This window comes from Pleuronectes platessa, chromosome 5 (genome assembly GCF_947347685.1).
Source record: "Pleuronectes platessa chromosome 5, fPlePla1.1, whole genome shotgun sequence".
In the NCBI taxonomy this organism is placed as follows: Eukaryota; Metazoa; Chordata; class Actinopteri; order Pleuronectiformes; family Pleuronectidae; genus Pleuronectes; species Pleuronectes platessa.
In genome coordinates this window covers 6,383,201-6,401,321 of record NC_070630.1, presented here as the reverse complement: position 1 = coordinate 6,401,321, position 18,121 = coordinate 6,383,201, and the positions used below count along the sequence as shown (strand labels likewise).

Below are 18,121 nucleotides of genomic sequence, written 5' to 3'. Positions count from 1 at the left end.
ATCGGGTCCACCTTCTTCTAACATCACTGTCTTTACCATGACTGCTTTGCCATGTCCAGTTGGTAAACTCTGGTCAGCTCGTCCAGATGGGCCTGGAGCATGGGCTGCATCTCGTCCCGGGGAGAAGGGGTGAGCGTGGCCGTGGACTGCTGCCCGAAGGACACCGCAGCCGGGGAGGAGGCGACTCCTCGGATGGGTGGGGTGGGGACCCTCTCCTCCTCCTCCTCCAGCTCGTCCTCCAGGCCCTGATGGAGATAGGTCTGCACGGGCATGGGGGGGCCCCAACCGTCACTCTCGTACCTGGGGGTGAGAAGAGATGTTTACTGCACACATTCTCACAGGCGATGTGTGAAATTGTGTGAGTAATCAGCTTGATCCATCATCTTTATACAAATATTTTATAAAGCCCATGCTGAGCTTTGAAAGTTAATAAAATAATCTTAAAATAAGTCTTGACCAGTGAAGGGAAGCAAGTTTCTAAGTGATGTGAGACCTACAGGCGGTTTTAGTTAAAATACGATTTGTGATATTATCAAGTTCTCCAAATGTAACTGAAGGAACTTGGAAATAAAAAAATAATGGACATGGAAACATTAATATTTTAAGAGGGATTTTTACACATTAACAGATCTTTGTGACCTTGTCCGACCTTTTCAAGAACTTGTTATACGAGTGTCCTGAGTGGGATCGCAGAGCTAATCAGGCTTCACTTCCTCATAGCCGTGCTTATACATGCTGAGATAATACTGGCCATAAAGAAAATGTTCATTAAAATAATTTGTCACCGCACACTCCCGAGGACATTAACTGTTTTAATCTGGTGCCATTAAGAGCAGCCGCAGATTTACAGTGCACTGGACTCTTCATTTGCCAGATAGACTATTAAAGCAGATGACTCTCCCAGATTGGAAATGGGACGGAAGAGGACACGGTAGCTGCTGGACCAAAGACACATGAAGACACTTGAATAAGCTGCTGCTACTTTATCCCTGTTACTGGTGGGATCTTGGTTGTTCTTGAAAAAGTCATGTAAATAGTCGTATAGTAGACAAAGTAAGGAAGCACATTCAAACATGTATATACGCAATCTGATAGATTACTGTCTATTTTCCTCCTCTCTGTCTGTCTGACACTTTTCCCTCTATGAAACAATACAACTGCAATTGTGGAATTCAGCAGATAGACTTATCTGAAACCATCTGTGTGTCTACACACTCGCAGCAGCAGGACCCGGCTCTAACATGGCTTTTTTTTTTCATTTGTTTTCCAGTCAGGAAGTCATCCCATAGACTGAGCACAGGATTAGCAAATAGTCGGATCTGCAGCCATCTGTATAGGAGTTTTCCTGCGAACGAGTGTGTAAGTGAGGATGTGTTTGTGTGTACGTGGCTGCACACAAACACACAAACAAACACGTTGATCCTTCGCCTCTTCTCCAGATGTACGATACTACAGTAATTAGCAGCAGAGAAAACAGAGCTGAACCCTGTTATTACACACAACAAAGTGTAGTGTTGTGCATTGTCTTTTTCATTCCAGAGAGAAAAACACTACATTCTCCGTGTCCTCAGAGGAAACGCACAATAACGGTGCAGAAATCTAGTCGTTACTGCTTCATGTTATGTTCTCCCTTCTCATCTGCACTCATTAGTTTATGTACAAGTTTATCTGAAAACAAAATATGCAAAATGGCTATAAAATAATTTATATTGATAATAATAAAAACATTTAACACGGCCCCTTCATTTAATGTCAGGCTTTGCAATGTCCCAGGTTTCAATATCTGATCGTGATGAATAAATAAAACGTATATATCATCAGTCACTTGTATTAAATCACATTTATCTGTTCAGATGCGTATAAGTCCTCATCACTAGTAGACCTACCCTCCTCCCTCATGGTGCTCATTGGGATAATGGTCCATCTCGGTGCCAGGAAGCGGGTGGATAGGGGGAGGGGGCAGGGGAACGTTGGCCCAGCTCGAGCCATTGGCTTTCGTGGGTTTGGAGCCAGCCTTGGTTTTCTTCTTCTTTCCTCCCTTACCGCCTACAAAGGAAAGGATGCATTTGAGAGAAACAGTCGTTGAAAAATAAATTGTACAAGCTGAATATAACAGTAGGTTCAAAAAACAACGAAAAAACACTAGATCTGTAAATGTATATTCTAAAGAAACTCAATTTAGTCCCAACACCTTACTTACGGCTCCATTTGGACTCAATTTCAACATACTCTTAGGAAGTCACACACAATTTCCAAACCCAGGGATTCAATGGGCTCCTGGCCTGTCACAGTGCTTCCACAGAGAAGTTCAAGGTTTCCTGATGGAAAGCGTGCCTCTATTGATTGATCGGCTGAAAAGCCTCAAATCTCCATAGAAACAGGAGAGAGCTGCAGTAAACGCAGTTGAGGCGGACCTTTGTGCTCCACCCATTCCTCAGTGTCCCCTTTTCACAGCGGGCTTTGGGCTCCACAATGAAATATCTCACTTCACAGCATCATCATAATGAATGGCTTGTGTAGTGTCAGTGTGTCCCTAATGGAATTCACTGAGAGTCTATTACTACTTTCATTTCTTTTATTACACCGGAGCGCTGCTAACCCCATCCATTTCCACTCATATCCCTCCAACATCCGATTCTCCCCTGTCACATCCGTCTTTATAAATCTGCCAGCCAGGTCAATACTGGGTTTTATACGATTTGGTCACCGTGGAGGAAACCTTTTTTTTCCTCTTTAAAACACATTTGGCTTGAAGCCGTAATCCGTTTTTCAACTTAAGAGGAATATATAGTATTTGTAATTTCCGGAAGACACACCGGAGCAAAACAAACTCAAACTCGATTTAGATTTTAAAGCATATTAACAGTAACTTTAACAACATTCTAGAGCCTCAGTGTCCTTTGTTCTTATCTATTTGGCAATTTATTTATCATGAAAAGAATATACGGGGGAAAAAGCAATATCTCTTATTTTATATATAGTACATTTAAGATTTTACTGAGAATCGTAAGTAGATGTAACAGCAGCCAACTGTTACCATCCATAAAATTGTTGGATTTGCACATTAAGGTTAAACACTGGACTAGTACATTATTTCAGAGGTCGGAAACCCTGTACCACACAAATCATTCTGAGCGGAAAGTTATAATTATTTTTTTCTATATATGCATTATGTCGTTCTTACTCTGGGCATATGGGTAAAGTAAGGATACATAGTGTTGCATATATATATATATATATATATAGACATTTGTGGCTGAAACACCTCACATCTCAATCCAGAAAATACCTCAGGCTGACGTCAGCGGCCACACAGACGAGTGAAAGCCATCATTGGGAAACTCTGCTGAACACATTTGTATCTGTCATCTGCTGGTTAGGCTTCCCTGCCAAAGGCCTGTAATCACTTCCCCCAGCGCCACAGAAAACGCTGCCAATATTGCATCTTGTGCGATGTAACATGATGCACTGAGATGTAATTTGATAAACGGATTTGACTGAGGCACAGTAGCACACAAAACAAGTGCATGACTGTCATCAAAAGAAACTTACAGAAGCAATGAGGTACATGTCCATTGATTTTTTTCACGGGGGCCAGATGGCAGAGAAGTCATGAACGCTGTGTGTTTCAAGTTCAGATAATTCTCATCATATTACATTTAGAAAAATCTATTCCCAGCAAGAAGAACAAAAGTACTTCTAAGATGAGCACGGAGGAGGGAGGGAGATCTCAGGCAGGGGTCGGAATGAGATTAATAAAGAATGGAAGTGATAAAAGAAACAACTGTAAGCCCAAGGCAGGCGGCACCAGTGTAGGTATAGTCTGAAAGTAATTGGGTTTCCTAATTGTACCTCTGGGCGACGCTTGACTTTTCCCAATAAATGGGGAGCTGACGCGATTGTTCAATCATCCTTAGTCTCTCCACACAAGACCGGCCATCAATATTGTAAATGAGCCTCTTCTAGGGAAGGATGGACTGGCACTGGAATTATAACAGCTCACCCCAAATATGAAAAATACAGAGAGAGAGAGCGAGGCTGTGGCTAGGAGCTATACAGGAGTTACACAGTGAAGCCATCCCCTGTGACAAAACTGGGCCTCTCTTCAAAGGGGAACTCGCACTAAATATAGATTCAGCTTTGGGTATTTATACCCAAGGTTTGGGCGGCCCCAGCCTATAACTGTAGGGCTGCAGAGCCTTGAGCTTGCTTTGTTTTCATTGGGTGCGTCAGTGCTGAGGGGGAAGCCACAGAGCAGAGACTGGGAATATGCAGCCAGTAACTTGCGGGTGGGGGAATCATTTGTATTTAAAAGAGGACGAATCAACTGAAAGTCATCTATCATCTCAATTAAAAAAGAAGTTACACGATGAGGTGAGACGCAACACACACAGGAGGTGCAGGACAGTTCACACACACACAAACCACGGACTTCAACACACGATGGTGGACTTTGCAGCCTCACAGACAGATCAGTGAGAGCGGGGGGGGAACGGGGAGTCTTCGGGGTCTCGAACAGACACAGAAAAAACAGAGAAAACAGCAGCTACATCTTTCCCTTACACTATGAAAGCTTTTTAATGAGCAGCTTCATGCCCCCAGTGGAGAGCCACGCTGCTATAAAAGCCGCTCTATTTCAGTTCCTTTTCATCCCGCTCCCCTCCTTCAGACCTGACATTCATTATTCTCTCCATCTCCTCGGAGGGAGCGCAAGGCACTGCAACTTCTACTCCCCCCCCCCCCCCCCCCCCTTTCAAATGGTGAACTTACTTTGGCTGAGGTCTGAATCAAAGCCCAGCTCGTGCTGATTCGAATTTCCATCACCGTATATAACACGCTCTGTATTATATAGAAGATATACAGTCGGAAACTCAGTTTGATACTCATCCCTTATTCTTTATAGGGAAGAATATCATAGCCTATGTTAATCCATTCACTTTTATAGCGTTGTTAATACATTTTTGAATTATTATTTCACTCTGGGCTACCTTTTACCTAGTGTAAGCTTGGATCGGCTCCAGCCCCCCCCCCCCTCAACAGGAGAGGTCTTACCATCACTGGCTGAGTAATTCCCTAAAAGAAGTTATGAGGTTGTAGACGCCTGTATGTTATACAATATACATTCAACTATAGGAGACCATGTCTGAGTATAAGTGAAAATGAATAAACCTAAGATAAATCTTTAAGAAAACTGAGAACATCCACTCCTGGAAGCAAGATTAATCCCACGTTCATATTTATGTATTGACAATAACCAGGAAACTCTTTCTGCTTCTTAACTAGAGTTATTTTAAAGCACGTTAGTTTTTTCCACGTTTCTTTTCAATCCATGAAATCAAAATACAGGATGTGTTAAACCCAGTTAGAGATTTCCCTTATGGGAAGGATCTGCCTGTGAGGCCACTTCACATCCTTCTCTCCAGTCGACTGTGTGCTGGAGCACTGAATTAGAGACCAGTTAAGGCAGTGGCTTGTAACTAGATAAAAGGAGAGGAGAGGGGAGGCAGGCAGAGGGCTGCCTTGTCCTATAAATGACATTGTAATTCTCTGAACATAGGTTTTAGTGTAGTCGGTGACCATTAGTAGAAGAGGGGAAAAGGGAGGTATTTTTGCCACTTTACCCAGCCAAGCATCTCTAATGGCGTGTGTGTGTGTATAGAGTCCACTCTGTCTGAAAGACTCCCTCTGCCCCAATTCCTGTCTTCTCAGCCGCACAGTGAGAGACAAAGCCTTAACAAAGAGCAGCAGTGATGGCAGGAACCCAGGATTAGCACTTGCAGCAATATTCTGTCTGGAGCTCGTAGCAGTGTTCTACTCTCTCTTATTTAAATGTCCTGCTTCTTTATGCTCCAGTAACTCATACCCTATATTAGTTAAAATAATAACCACATAGCATTCAGATGTATTGCACTGTGAGCAGGGGCAGCTGAGTGAGAAAAGCATCTCTGGTGAAGGAAAGGGACGAGGTGAAGAAAGAAATCTTAGATGTCAGGTTTGAACATGCAGATAACAGATCGATGAAGCAATTAAGACACCTGTCAATCATAACGTCAAGCGGCAGAGCCCCAGAGAGTTTCCCAGTTCACTTTGACTCAAACCCACCTGAGAGACTGCCGCTTCGCTCTGAGCTGTTGTGAGAGCTGGTGGTGCTGAAATCTTGTGATTGGTTGTGGGGTATTCTATTAGACAATCCATCGGCCAATCGGTAGTCAGGAATGAAAAGGAGGGCTACAGTGGGGGTTAAAGGGCAAAAACCACAGTGGCGTCAGGTGATTGGCTCTTAGCACAAGCACATGCAAACATGCAGTTAGAGCATCAAGCAAGCAGGATATAATCAGGAGTCACACATTTAACAGGCTGGATTGATTCAACATTACGTGGGATTTGAAGGCAACAGACTAAACATTGGCTGGACATACATGATTTGATATTGATCTAATTTTTTTTATAAATAGAGATTTTAATTCAATATATGATAATTATTATTTCTTAAAATGATGCCAGGAAGATTTAGACAATTAGTTTCTAAAGATCCGTTTCATTTGCAATGTAAAAAACATAAATAATCAATTTTAGACTTTGAGAAAATGTGATCATAAATATGTATTAGAATACAGTGAAGGAATGCTCATCACACCTCAAGTGTGAAACTCCAGTCTGCATTAAAAGTCCCATAATTAAACCACGGTAAATTAATTTGGATCCTTTTCCAAAATATGACTCAAAGTTAAAACAGATTGGCAATCACTCTGAAACCCAGGGAGGAGCGGTGATATATCGTGAAAACCCAGCAGGAAAAAAGGGATGGATGACTAAACTGTACTTCTCCCTCAAAATATGTTTATTCAACCTTGGAGAGTGACCAAGTTGATGTCTGCTGGAGGAGAAACCAGTCTTTTTAAGGAAACCTCCCACCACCGCAGCCGGGTTTAAAAAGGCTTCAGAGTCTTTAGGGTGGAAAAGTTGAAATACCAAATGACCATGTTTTTTTCAACTGTAAACTTTGAAGTGTGAGAACGTGGTTAAACGACTTTGTTGTTGATGTCACTGGACGACAATAGCGACACTATGGCTGACACACAATCGTAAAAAACTTGCTAAACCTCCCACACACGAGGGAACCAATGTCCCCAAAAAACCTCACACTGGCACGCTCGCGCTCTCAGGACAACTTACTGTTGTTGCAGGAGTTCTTGTCGGGCAGGGAGTAGCCCAGGTTGGCCATCTCCTGCTTGGCCTGGAGCGAGGCCTTCCACTGGGCCTCGGGCAGGTCCACAGCCAGCTCGTGGATGCTGCTGGTGTGGAGAATCTGAGAGGTGGCATAGGGCGTGGCCTGGGACGTTTGGCCGGCGCTGTTGTAGTTGGCTTTGGTGGTGAAGTCTATGCTGCTGTAGATGGCTCCATCAGAGAGCATGGTGCCCGACTTATCCCCTTGACCATTGGGGATATCTGCAAAGACAAAGGAAGGGGGGGAAATAAGAAAGCTGCCACCTCACTTCACCTTCATGCCGGCAGTACTTAATCAAAAGCTTTTTGTTTTTATGGCAGATAGAGAGAACAGGACTATACAAGTGGATCTCCTTGACTCTTATGAAATTACAGTCTGCGTCCTGGAGCTTTCAGGTCCACGGACATCTTTCAGAAACAGCACTTAACAGCTCAATCTCATTGAAAGAAAACATCCCCATTATTTACGTATTTCACGGAGCTCTGTTCCCCTCCACACGTGTGGATATCTCACTCCCCTCCCTTCTCTGTTCATATACATCAGGGACAATGCTGCCGCTTTGCATGTGTGTGTGCGACGACAGAGGGAGGGAGAGAGAGAGAGCGAGCAGACTCTCTCTGTAGTGCCTGGTTTGCATGCCCAGTGAAGGGGAGATGATGTAGAGCCATGGCGGAAGTGTCCGCATCTGCGCCAGTCAAGCTGCGCCTGTCCTTCACGACTGGCTGCCCCACACCATCCTTTCAAACACCCATCCACCCCCTGCTCCTCTTCCTGTCTCTCCCCTCGCATTCTCTTGCTCTGAGGTATGGGCTGCTACACCGAGCCGGACTATTTGCCATTACTCAGCCTGGTGTCAGTGGAGGCCCCCAATGTTAACGCTCTAGCTGTCCCCCTATGTGATATATAAATGTATATCCAAACATGCATGCGATACGCTTATACTCGATGTATTCATCTCGCATGCATATATGTACATGATGAACAACAGGAGCTGGTGGCAGAACAGAAAGGAAAGCAGGTCGTCATCTTTTATCTCTGTCAGTCCTTTCACAAACCGCCGGGGACGGCAGCAGGGCACTTACCTCCTCGCCCAAAGTTACTCAGGTCATTGGGTCCCCCAGAGCCGCTGTTGACAGGCAGGCTGGTGGCTGGCCAGGAGTCCGCTAACCAGGGGTATCCGGGGTCACCGGCAGACAACAGTCCCGGCCGGCTGAGCAGAAACACAAGATAAAACACAGGATTAAACACAGCCTGTGAAATGACATCGCTATCAGAGTCTATTGCACTAACAACATCCCTTATTCCTTATTACGCATGGTTGAATTTGGGTTTATGTTTCCGGATTTAGAAATTAAAGATGAAAAACATGACAGCAATCAGCAGAGAGGCAAAATGAAGACAAAAGAAATACCAAACATATGTTTAAATGTTGGTTGTGCAGTGGAATGTGTGTTTGTGTGAGATAAGCTCGCTATAAGCCTCTGAAGCTAATGAAACACATCTGAGATACGGGTGAGAACTGTACAGATACAGTTCTTTTACACAGAGTTGGAATTCCTTCAGGCACACACGGCCCTTTATCTCTCCTGTTTCTCCTGCTGTGTCTTTGTCACATTCCCTGAGTTATTAATGCAAAAGCACACCGTGGAGACACTAATGCATACATCCACACATGTGCAGCAATGCACGCCCACACCCACATGCATACGTTCCCTCATTCGTTAATATCTCGGGCATTCTGCTGCGTTTTCCCATCAACCCCTTGTGGTGATGTCCAGACAGTCTCAATCTTATTTGATGAGACGTCAAACCTCAGCCGTCGCCCCACCGTGATGCCCCGACCCACTTGTGGGACGCCTGCATATGGGTGATGGGCAGCTCCATTGAACAGGTGTTGCGTCCCTCCTGAGGGGGCGAGGACCATAAAAAGCAGCCATTAAGACTTTAACCTGTCATGGGTGACTGCTGGGAGGCCATTAGGGCCACTTTACTGTACAATCACGTCTGAGCCTCGTTACCACGGGAAATACAGATGGAGTTGAGTTAAATGCGGTTGTTTATGTTCAATTGATGAATCATACTCTGAATTACCTAGCATTGAAACCAATTAAAATATGTATAACCACTAGTTTACGAAGCGGAGGAAGGATAGAAACAGACAAAAGGCCCAAGGACATTTTTCTCAGATAAATTAAACCCTGCACCGGTCAGACAAGCAGCATGTGCAGTGAAGCGGATGGAACTGCCTTCTCAGATATACACAGCACACCCCGCTGTCAGTGCCCGGCAGTGCTGCGTGTACCAGACTACAGACAGTCTGGTGCATTCTGAGAGATGGTGTGTAACACAGTAGTTAGCAGTCTGGCTGCCTGATGGGGCTTTTCGTCTCAGCTCCACCGGGGTGACGTGTTGGCTCCGAGGGACTGGGACAGAGTCAAGCCCCGAGGACAAGGGCAGGTAATGGGCGCGCTGCAGTCGGCTTCTCCCTCAGCCACAGGTTCTAAATGAGAAGAGCTTCTGCAGCAGGGGGGTGGGGAGTCCAAATGAACTGCAGCCCTGGCAAGCTAAGAACCCTCGCTGTGGCTCCTGAATGCCAAAACAGGCCCTCGGGGGAGACAAGTCATTCAAATTGATGGCTGTGCATCAGACACATGCACTTTTATAGGGTAATACATCTCTCCCCGTCCTTCTCCCTCTGTTTCTGGCTGCAATGTTTCCAAACTGCCATCATTCTCTCTCTCTCTGTCCCTCTCTCGCCATACCATCCTTCCCTAACCCCTTTTATCCCTCCTGCACCACTCCTGTGTGCTCAGCATCTGTCAGCCCAAAAGCAGATCAAAAAGGAGAGGACACTGTCTCTCTAGCAGACTCCAGCAAGGCTGCACCACAAACCTACACGGTCTAAAATAAAAGACCGTGACCTTGTCTTACCGCCGCTCTCACTTGCCCCTGTGTGCTCCAGCAAGTCCTCCCCCCAGCCCCGCTACAGAAAGACCATTTGAAAGACAAGGAGCTGACAGTGGAAATGGCTGCATCGTCCTTGCATTCATCACACAGCAGAACTCCTGTTAAGGGATAATTAGAATAAGACTGATTCCTTCTGGGGATATTTGTTATATGTGTGTGTGTGTGTGGGGGGGGGAGATGGTGCTGGAATGGGGAACGGGCGGGAGGTGGACACTGGGTCGTATGTCTAATGAAAAGTTGACACCTAGCTTGGATGGATAGCAACCTTGGCAGATAAAATTTGATTTGGAGCGCTTGCTCTTAGACGTTTCAGATCCGTGTGATGGGTTGGAAACCATAAATACAGCCTCAGACCCCGACACTGAGCTTCCCATAAATAAGCCAAGTGAGAGGCATTAATTCCAAAGCAACTTCATAAATCAGGTGTTTATGGTCCCACGGACTAGTGAATGGAACTTGGATTAAAAGTCTAGACATTAGCTAGCACTAAAAGCAATGAGAAACCCGGATTAGTTTTCTAGATGAACTCTCAGGCAACGTGCTGTCGTTTAGCATTCGGAGCCCGGATGGTAAAGGAAATCTCCATAGCCCCAGTGTCAGTGAAACCTGTTCCCTCTGCCTACAGGAGTGAATGTGCTTTGCTAAAATATTGATCAGCGCCGAGACAGGAAGTTATTACTACCTCGTAATTACCATCTCCCTATTGGCAGGGGGATAACGAATGAGCCCATATCGGCTTTTATCAATTTCAATTGAGCAGCCAAAATCAAATGGTCCTGACCCACCGATCTGCAGCCTATTCATCTTCCATGAATCATTTATTTTGTGATCGATTAAGTGTAATTGTTCAGTCAGGGCAATTTGGCAAGAGCCAATGAGAAACTGGAAAACAGACGCAGCTTCATTTGCTATTGTCTAATTAATGCAATGAACATTTCATGTAACAAATGAACACATTTTGCCTCTGACGCCGTGCTACATATTTTCACTCGCGGGGCAGATGGGGAAGTTGCCACATCTGGGATTGGATGGCACTAGAGTGACTAACGGATCAGAGGCTCCAGACTGCATCCTATTCCAGTCGCTGCTGCCGACTAAAGATATGACAAATACAGAGCAGCGCAAATACAGACATTTCAAATCCTATTCGCTGGCCTAAGAATCAGGAGCACTTATGTGGAAAATTGGAGGAAAAAAACACTGCAGCAGAACGTAGATGAGAAAAAAAAGGCAACGACGAGTGGCGTGGCTAATTCATTGAGAGCTCGCTGGCAGCTCCCAGAACAATACAGGCAAAATTGTCCATTGTGGCATCGAGTCATATGCACGGAGTAAAAGGGGGTTCAAAACAAAAAGCATGAATACCGCAGCCAGAAATTCCCAGAAGCCCAGAGACACGCGGGGGTCAGATTTAGTCAGCGGTGTCTCGTCGAGGGTTTGAATCCAGCAGGTTTTACCCAGTCAGGTGTGATAAGCAGTAGATAGGCGGAAGCACCAGATTCTCAAGGGAGTCTCCTGCATACCCACAAAGGCTCAGTAACTGGTGTCATTGAGATGTGCCCTGTTCTCCGAAGCCCCCCCCCCTCTCTCTCTCTCTCTCTCACTAACACACACTGAGATGGAGCAGGCTATACGGGGGTGCAAGCGGGGTACCTGCACACGCACCTCTCCCCTGGGTAATTATTTTTACATTATTACATGTGCTCAGATCCCAGCCGCCCACGCGAGGTGACAGGCAAATTTATCACTCCAGAGGGCTTCTGGGCCGCCTGCAGCCGGGCAGCCGAAGATAAATGACAAAATAAAAACACTCTCTGCTTAAATTGTTTCTGTTAATTCCGCGGGGGAGATTTACGAGTTCATCCGTCGATGCACAGATGGAGATGTGGTAGAAACGTAGATTTGCGTGGTCGGCGCACAAACAGGTATCGGTTATCTATCAATCTATCAGTCGTTTATCAGCGTTAGAATCAAGAGCAGCTCGCGGAGGACGTGATGCATGACTGTGGAGGAAGTGCGTAAAGGCATGTGAAGATGGTAATGATGGGAAGATCTGTTTTTTTGCTCAAATATTGATGGTCTGGTTTGGTGTTGTGGTTTTTGTTTCTGGATGGACACTCACCTTCCGTTGCTCATCAGGCCGCCATCGACTCTCTGGAAGGTCACTGATGACAGGACGGAGAGAAAGAGAGAGGGAGAAGACGGAGGGGGGAAAGAAGACAACACCAGATATTTAATATTTCTAGTATTTATAAGAAAGAAGCAGGATTTATTTCCATAAGTAAGACACATTGCACTTTGAGTTATGTCCTGTTTCCCTCCATGTTTCAGCAGCTATGTATTCATCTGCTCACTTTTCTAACACAGCTGGATGGATAATACTTGCGGATGTCCCTCTGCATCCAATGCCTTTCATGAAAATTAAAAAAAAAAGAAAGTGCAAAGATGAAGACTGCATATTGCTTTGCATTAAGCGGAGACGTCATGTGCTCCTCAAGGACAAGACGCCTGATGAGAGGGAAAACTCATTTCATCTTTCCTGTTTTGCTGCTGAGTTATTATCAGATTTGAGATTAAATTCTCAGCCAAAAAAATGATTAGAAAAGGCAGAGGGCTCATTAATCACGTTGGATTTTCTATCTGGAAGTGTGATAGCTGAGTTGCCGATGCTCCAGCTTGCAGGGGCTCCCCAGAATCCAAACACGTGACCTGCTCCATGACAGCGATGCACTGATAACGAGGGCCCCTCTTTGACGGCGGTTTGTGAAACTCCAGCTTTTGAAAGAAATCCATTTCATCTCCGCTCGACAAACATGATGACAAAGCAGCACCGAGAGTTCTGAGCGTGTTAAGAACTTCAATGGATCACAGGGAACACGGAGGAGCGGCAAGAGTTTTGGAAACCACCTCATACCGATGAGGGGGGGGGGGAGCTGGTTTACTCAAGAGCGAGAAGGAGAGCTGTTAGTAATTTGGCTCATGTGCTCCACAGATGGAGATTAAAGGGAGGAGGCGGCATTCCTCCTCCCTTTTCTGTTTCATTCAGGTTGATTCCACAACAAGCCCGGGCAGAGGCGAGTGAGAGAGAGAGAGAGAGGGGGGGGGGGCTTTTCTGTGGGTGACGCTGTAAAGCGGATGACAGGGAGAGGAAACTCCCCCCATAGATTACAGAGGCTGCTAACATGACATTTTAATGCATCATCAACACGACCTAGGCCTATTTGATCCAATTTCCTCTGAGTTCTAAGCAAGGAAAACACAATTCTAAATTTGTCTAGCAAGCATATCACAACAGTTTAGGGGGTTTATTTACTGCATTCAGATTTAAGCAACTGCACACAAGTAACTGGAATTTAACTGCTTACTGCCAACAATAGTTCTACTCAGATAAAACAAACACTGCAAGTTTGTGTGAATGCAACACAGCTTTGACAGCTTGAGGCAGACTTGGGTTTTTCTTTATTTAGTCGTAGCTAAAGCCATTCGCCTTTGTTCCACCACCAACAAACTTGCGTTGGAGAATTCTTTCCCTCGCCTCAGAGAGGACTGACAGGAGGAGGAGGTGGCGGCGAGGGGAGACTCAGCAGCGGGGGGGGGGGAGGCCCTCTGAAGTCCCTATCTGCGCTCAGGCACATTTCTAGGCTGCTGTGGAATACTTTTCATGTTAGCCGGAGTGACATGGCGGCACAGCTGTGCTTCTCGCCTCTGTCTTCCAGATAAGCACTTTCTCCAACATGAATACAGATTAATCCCCTTTAATAAGCATTAAGGGGGGGGTGAACATAATCAGCGTATAAAAATTCCATCAAATCTCTTTCCTGCTGGCCGCGCGCCACAACAGTGTCGTGATTTACCTCTCCGGCACTGACAGGAGGCTGAACCAGGACACTCTCGATATATCAACTAATTGTCAATATAGAGAAGAGCAGCACTGTGGGACTCCTCGGCCGTGCTGTGGCTCAGGTTCTGAATATCACCTCAATAAACTGTTTTATCTCTTATACTTTAGAGAGTTAACATGAAGTTTATCTCACATTTTAATGTTCAAATATCTGTTGTTATAGTGTTGAAAAGGCTGGAATCATTTCCATGGGGACTACATAACATCACAAACTTCAACAAACATGTCATTAGTTCGTGATGGTTGAAAAGTCCAGAGATAATAATTAAAGCTGACCCGTAAACCTGTGTACTGCAGCTCCACTGATATTATACAGAACAAAGGAATCATTTGAATTTAATCCTCCATGTCTTGTATTTTCTTAAACTCAAAGCACTTGAAAACACTTTATCTTTGATTGGGAGCTATTGACTCCATCCACTCTATCCACAGACTGCATTGTGGGTGCTTCTTCAATAAGCTTAGAGCAGCCGGTGACAGGACATCGTTCAGAGTGGCTGTTCTTTGCCATTACGTTAAGTAGTAGGTGACATTCCTTTGTCACAAGATCACAACTAAACAGAAGGGAAACAATCAAATGGACCACCGAAGCGCATAAATGACACCTACGGAGATAGATCTGTTAGAGACACAATGATTTGATGATTCTAGAGGGGAAAGAAAAGGAAGATGCACTAGACAGGATGACCCTTCATTCATAAGCAAACATACACACAAATACAACACAACATGTAAATCAGGCGGAAAAGGTTGGGCGGGGATAAGAATTGAGGTTTGGTCATGGCCAATAACAAATTCGGATTCATTTGATTTTTTTTAATTTGTTTCTCTGCCGGGTTTAAAATGTCCTTCATTAGTATATGGTTTGGATTTGTTCATGACCATCAGTCTGACAATCCAAGCACATGTACTATGAAGCGGGGGGGGGGAAAAGGATCTGCGTTGAGGTGGGGTGAGGAGACGGGACAAATGAACAGTACCTGCAGGGGTGAAGGTGAAGGACTGAACTGCAAAACAAGAAGACAGAGAAGTTGTGCGTTAAAAGCCTGCAGAGATAAGCAGAGCTTTAGGGGGTTGTCTGCACACCGGGGCCGGGGCCAAGTGGAGAGGCCCCGGGGTGGGTGGGGGGGGGTGGTGTCAGACAGTGGAAGACCACATTGTCTCCCCGTGTGCAGAGCGTCAGGCAAGGGAAGCAGCCAGCTCAGAGAATAAAGAGGTGTGGAGACGGTGGCACAAACCAAAGAAAACACACATGTAACAAACAGAAATGATAAAAACAAATTAACCAGGCAAACTCTGGACACACTCATTAATTGTTAATAACTAAAATAGAGACATAAAAGTGTGCTTCTATGGAAGTTCTGCTTGTTAATGAGAGAAGAACTAATGTAAGAATATTATGCTGCACAGATATTTACACACACAACATAAATGCGTCAGTTCATTGCCATTTTTCTGCTCTCTAATTAAATCTTGAACCCTTGGCAGCGCATGTGGACCTGGTGGTTGCTAGTATTGACTGGAGGGGTGTGGGGGGGGGGGGGGGGGGGGGGGGGGGGGTCGCTTGAGTAAGATGTCAGGGTCAGTGTGTGGGAGGAGAGCTGGACGACCTCCAGCGTCAGTGACCAGCAGAGAGTCCAGTCTGCCCACTCAGCTCCACCACCCTGGGCTAATAACCAGCACCGTGGGTGGATTTGTCAAAAAGTGTAGCCCCGTGGATATGATTCACGCTGACACATGTCTCCCTGTTGAGCTTTCACACACCACGGCCGCCTCAGCCTCACCGCTAGCAGCTTCTACACTATTCCATTATATCTGTGCTGATTAAGACTGTGAGATGTTAATATGGTGGTAAAATATTCATGCTTTGATACAGAAAAACATAATTATTTGTTGAGTTGTGGACCAATTTCCCCCTTGTTTGCCGAGGCAGGGGAGCAGAATGTCGGCGGCAATTTGCATAGGCGACCATGATCAGGCTGACCTGCGTAGTTGCTGAGGCCCTTCCTCTTCTTTCTCCTCCAGTAGAGCCAGATGCTGAAGCCCATGAGGATGACCCAGCAGGCCCCGCCGATCCCCGCGATAAAGGCAGGCTGCTTCACCACATCAGTGATCTGCTCCGTGATGCTGTTGTTACGGTTTCCATGTATAATCACGTCCCGAAACTCCTTACCTGAGGGCACAGGGGGGGGGGGAAACAGGAGGCGTTAATGTGATGCTGGGGCGGATAGCTACTGGAGGGAAACAGGAAATAACAACGCTGCTGCGCCTGAGCTGCTGCTCCTGAGCTGCTGCTCCAAGGTGAAAGTTAAGACAGCTGCCCGTATGATGCCGAAAGGCCCTGAGAGTGTTGCACCTTTTCACTCCATGGAAAATAACACCTACAGATGCATCGAGGCAGGGTTAGGGCTAGATTAAGCTCAAAGGAAAAAGGTCTGATGAATTTCAGCAATAGATATTGACAAAGGGAGCAGGACAGGATCTACAGGATGTGCAGTGAAATATAATGTGCAGACTGAAAAAGAACAAAGCCTAAAAGCTTATAACAAACCCCCAGATGAGCAGGTTGTTTGCTGAGCTCAGGCCCTAATTCACCCTATTGCCCGTAAAACACACCATGCGAAATGAGAAGAGAGGATCCTGGTCTGTATTGATCTCCAATCGCTAGCTCACCCTGACTGGTCTGCTTGACACTATGTCTTGGAGAACAAACAAATGTTCCCTCATAACAGGAACAGAAACCCACAAATATTAAATGTGCAGGCGTGTAAAGATGCACAAAAGCTCTTTATGGTATTACAGTGTGACCCACATGAACACAACCCAATCGCATATCCACAGACTTGCAAACACACAACATATTCTAACTGCAGACTTGGGGCTGTGCTCTGGGAGATGGATTATGTGAGTGACACAGGGGAAATAAGAACATGCTGCAGGCCAAGCCATCAGTTATGGGTCAAATCAGGCACAATCTGCCTTGGCTCCACATAAATCACACGTGGTCACGCCACATTTCAAAATAGTGGTATTATAGGAATAATATCAATTTGGTAATTCCTGGTGTTAGATGAAAACATTAAGACCGGCTTCTCTTCTGTTGAACTCCTCCTGTCACCACTGGAATACACTGTTGTTTCATGTGCACACTGATGGTGCCATTGGGAAAAAACAGATACAAAATATGGAATGCTTTATAACAATAAGTCTTACCGATGATGATAGACTGAGGTTCGCTCTTGACTCCAACCCCCGCGCTGGTGCTGGCAGCCACTTCCACTCGGTACACCACTCCCACCTGCAGCCCCCCCACCACCACGGAGCGAATGGCTGCGTCCACCGTCTTATTCACATGGAAACGTGTCTCGTTGCCCAAACACCAGATCTGGAGCGCAGGGGGGAGAAAACAGATTTGCAGCTGATTCCATTTGGCTCAGTGTGATTGAAATGAAAATGTCCACGCTGACTTGCCACGGGGACAAACCTTGTACTCTTGCACGAGGCCGTTCTGGTGGTCTGATGGAGGGGGGTCCCAGGAGATGCTAATGGAAGTGCTGTTCTGGTTTCCCACGGTCAGGACTGTTACCTGCTGAGGAGGAGCACTGGGAGCTGAAAGTGGAAACACAAGATAACCAGGTCAACCATCAAATGTACTATTCTACAGTTCAGGCAGCGGCGTATTTAATTGGGATGCAACAGTTGTATTTTACATCTGAATATGTTAAGAGCTCAGAAATATGCACATGCGTACAATCAGACACACGCACAGGCGCACACACACTTTTCCAAGGAATGTTATTCTTTGGGGATGGCCCAGGTGCCTGAAGGCTGTCAAGACGTCTCATTAAAAGAGGGATTTGCATGAGGACCAGGGCAGCTCTGACATGGCTGCAGCCGATCCTTAACGTTTCACTATGATTTAATATATCTCGCCCTCTGCTCGGAGGGTGGTGGAGCTGCACAAAGAATACTGGTATTGATTTGTGGAATGACATCCTGGCACAGTCAGGCAGGAGCTCTCAGAA

At 45.7% G+C, this 18,121-nt stretch overlaps 1 protein-coding gene across 1 annotated transcript in view; it reads right to left on the bottom strand.

The window, feature by feature from the left end:
* The window catches only part of robo2 (roundabout, axon guidance receptor, homolog 2 (Drosophila)), a 154,718-nt gene that overhangs the window by 10,082 nt on the left and 126,515 nt on the right, over positions 1–18,121 (bottom strand). Inside the window, exons 16-24 of the mRNA XM_053423405.1 lie at positions 17,581–17,705; positions 17,310–17,481; positions 16,081–16,269; positions 12,318–12,360; positions 8,311–8,438; positions 7,177–7,449; positions 6,103–6,228; positions 1,887–2,046; positions 37–300 (exon numbers count right to left, since the gene is read on the bottom strand). Of these exons, the coding sequence (XP_053279380.1) occupies positions 37–300; positions 1,887–2,046; positions 6,103–6,228; positions 7,177–7,449; positions 8,311–8,438; positions 12,318–12,360; positions 16,081–16,269; positions 17,310–17,481; positions 17,581–17,705 (1,480 nt within the window). The remainder of the gene's footprint in view (positions 1–36; positions 301–1,886; positions 2,047–6,102; positions 6,229–7,176; positions 7,450–8,310; positions 8,439–12,317; positions 12,361–16,080; positions 16,270–17,309; positions 17,482–17,580; positions 17,706–18,121) is intronic.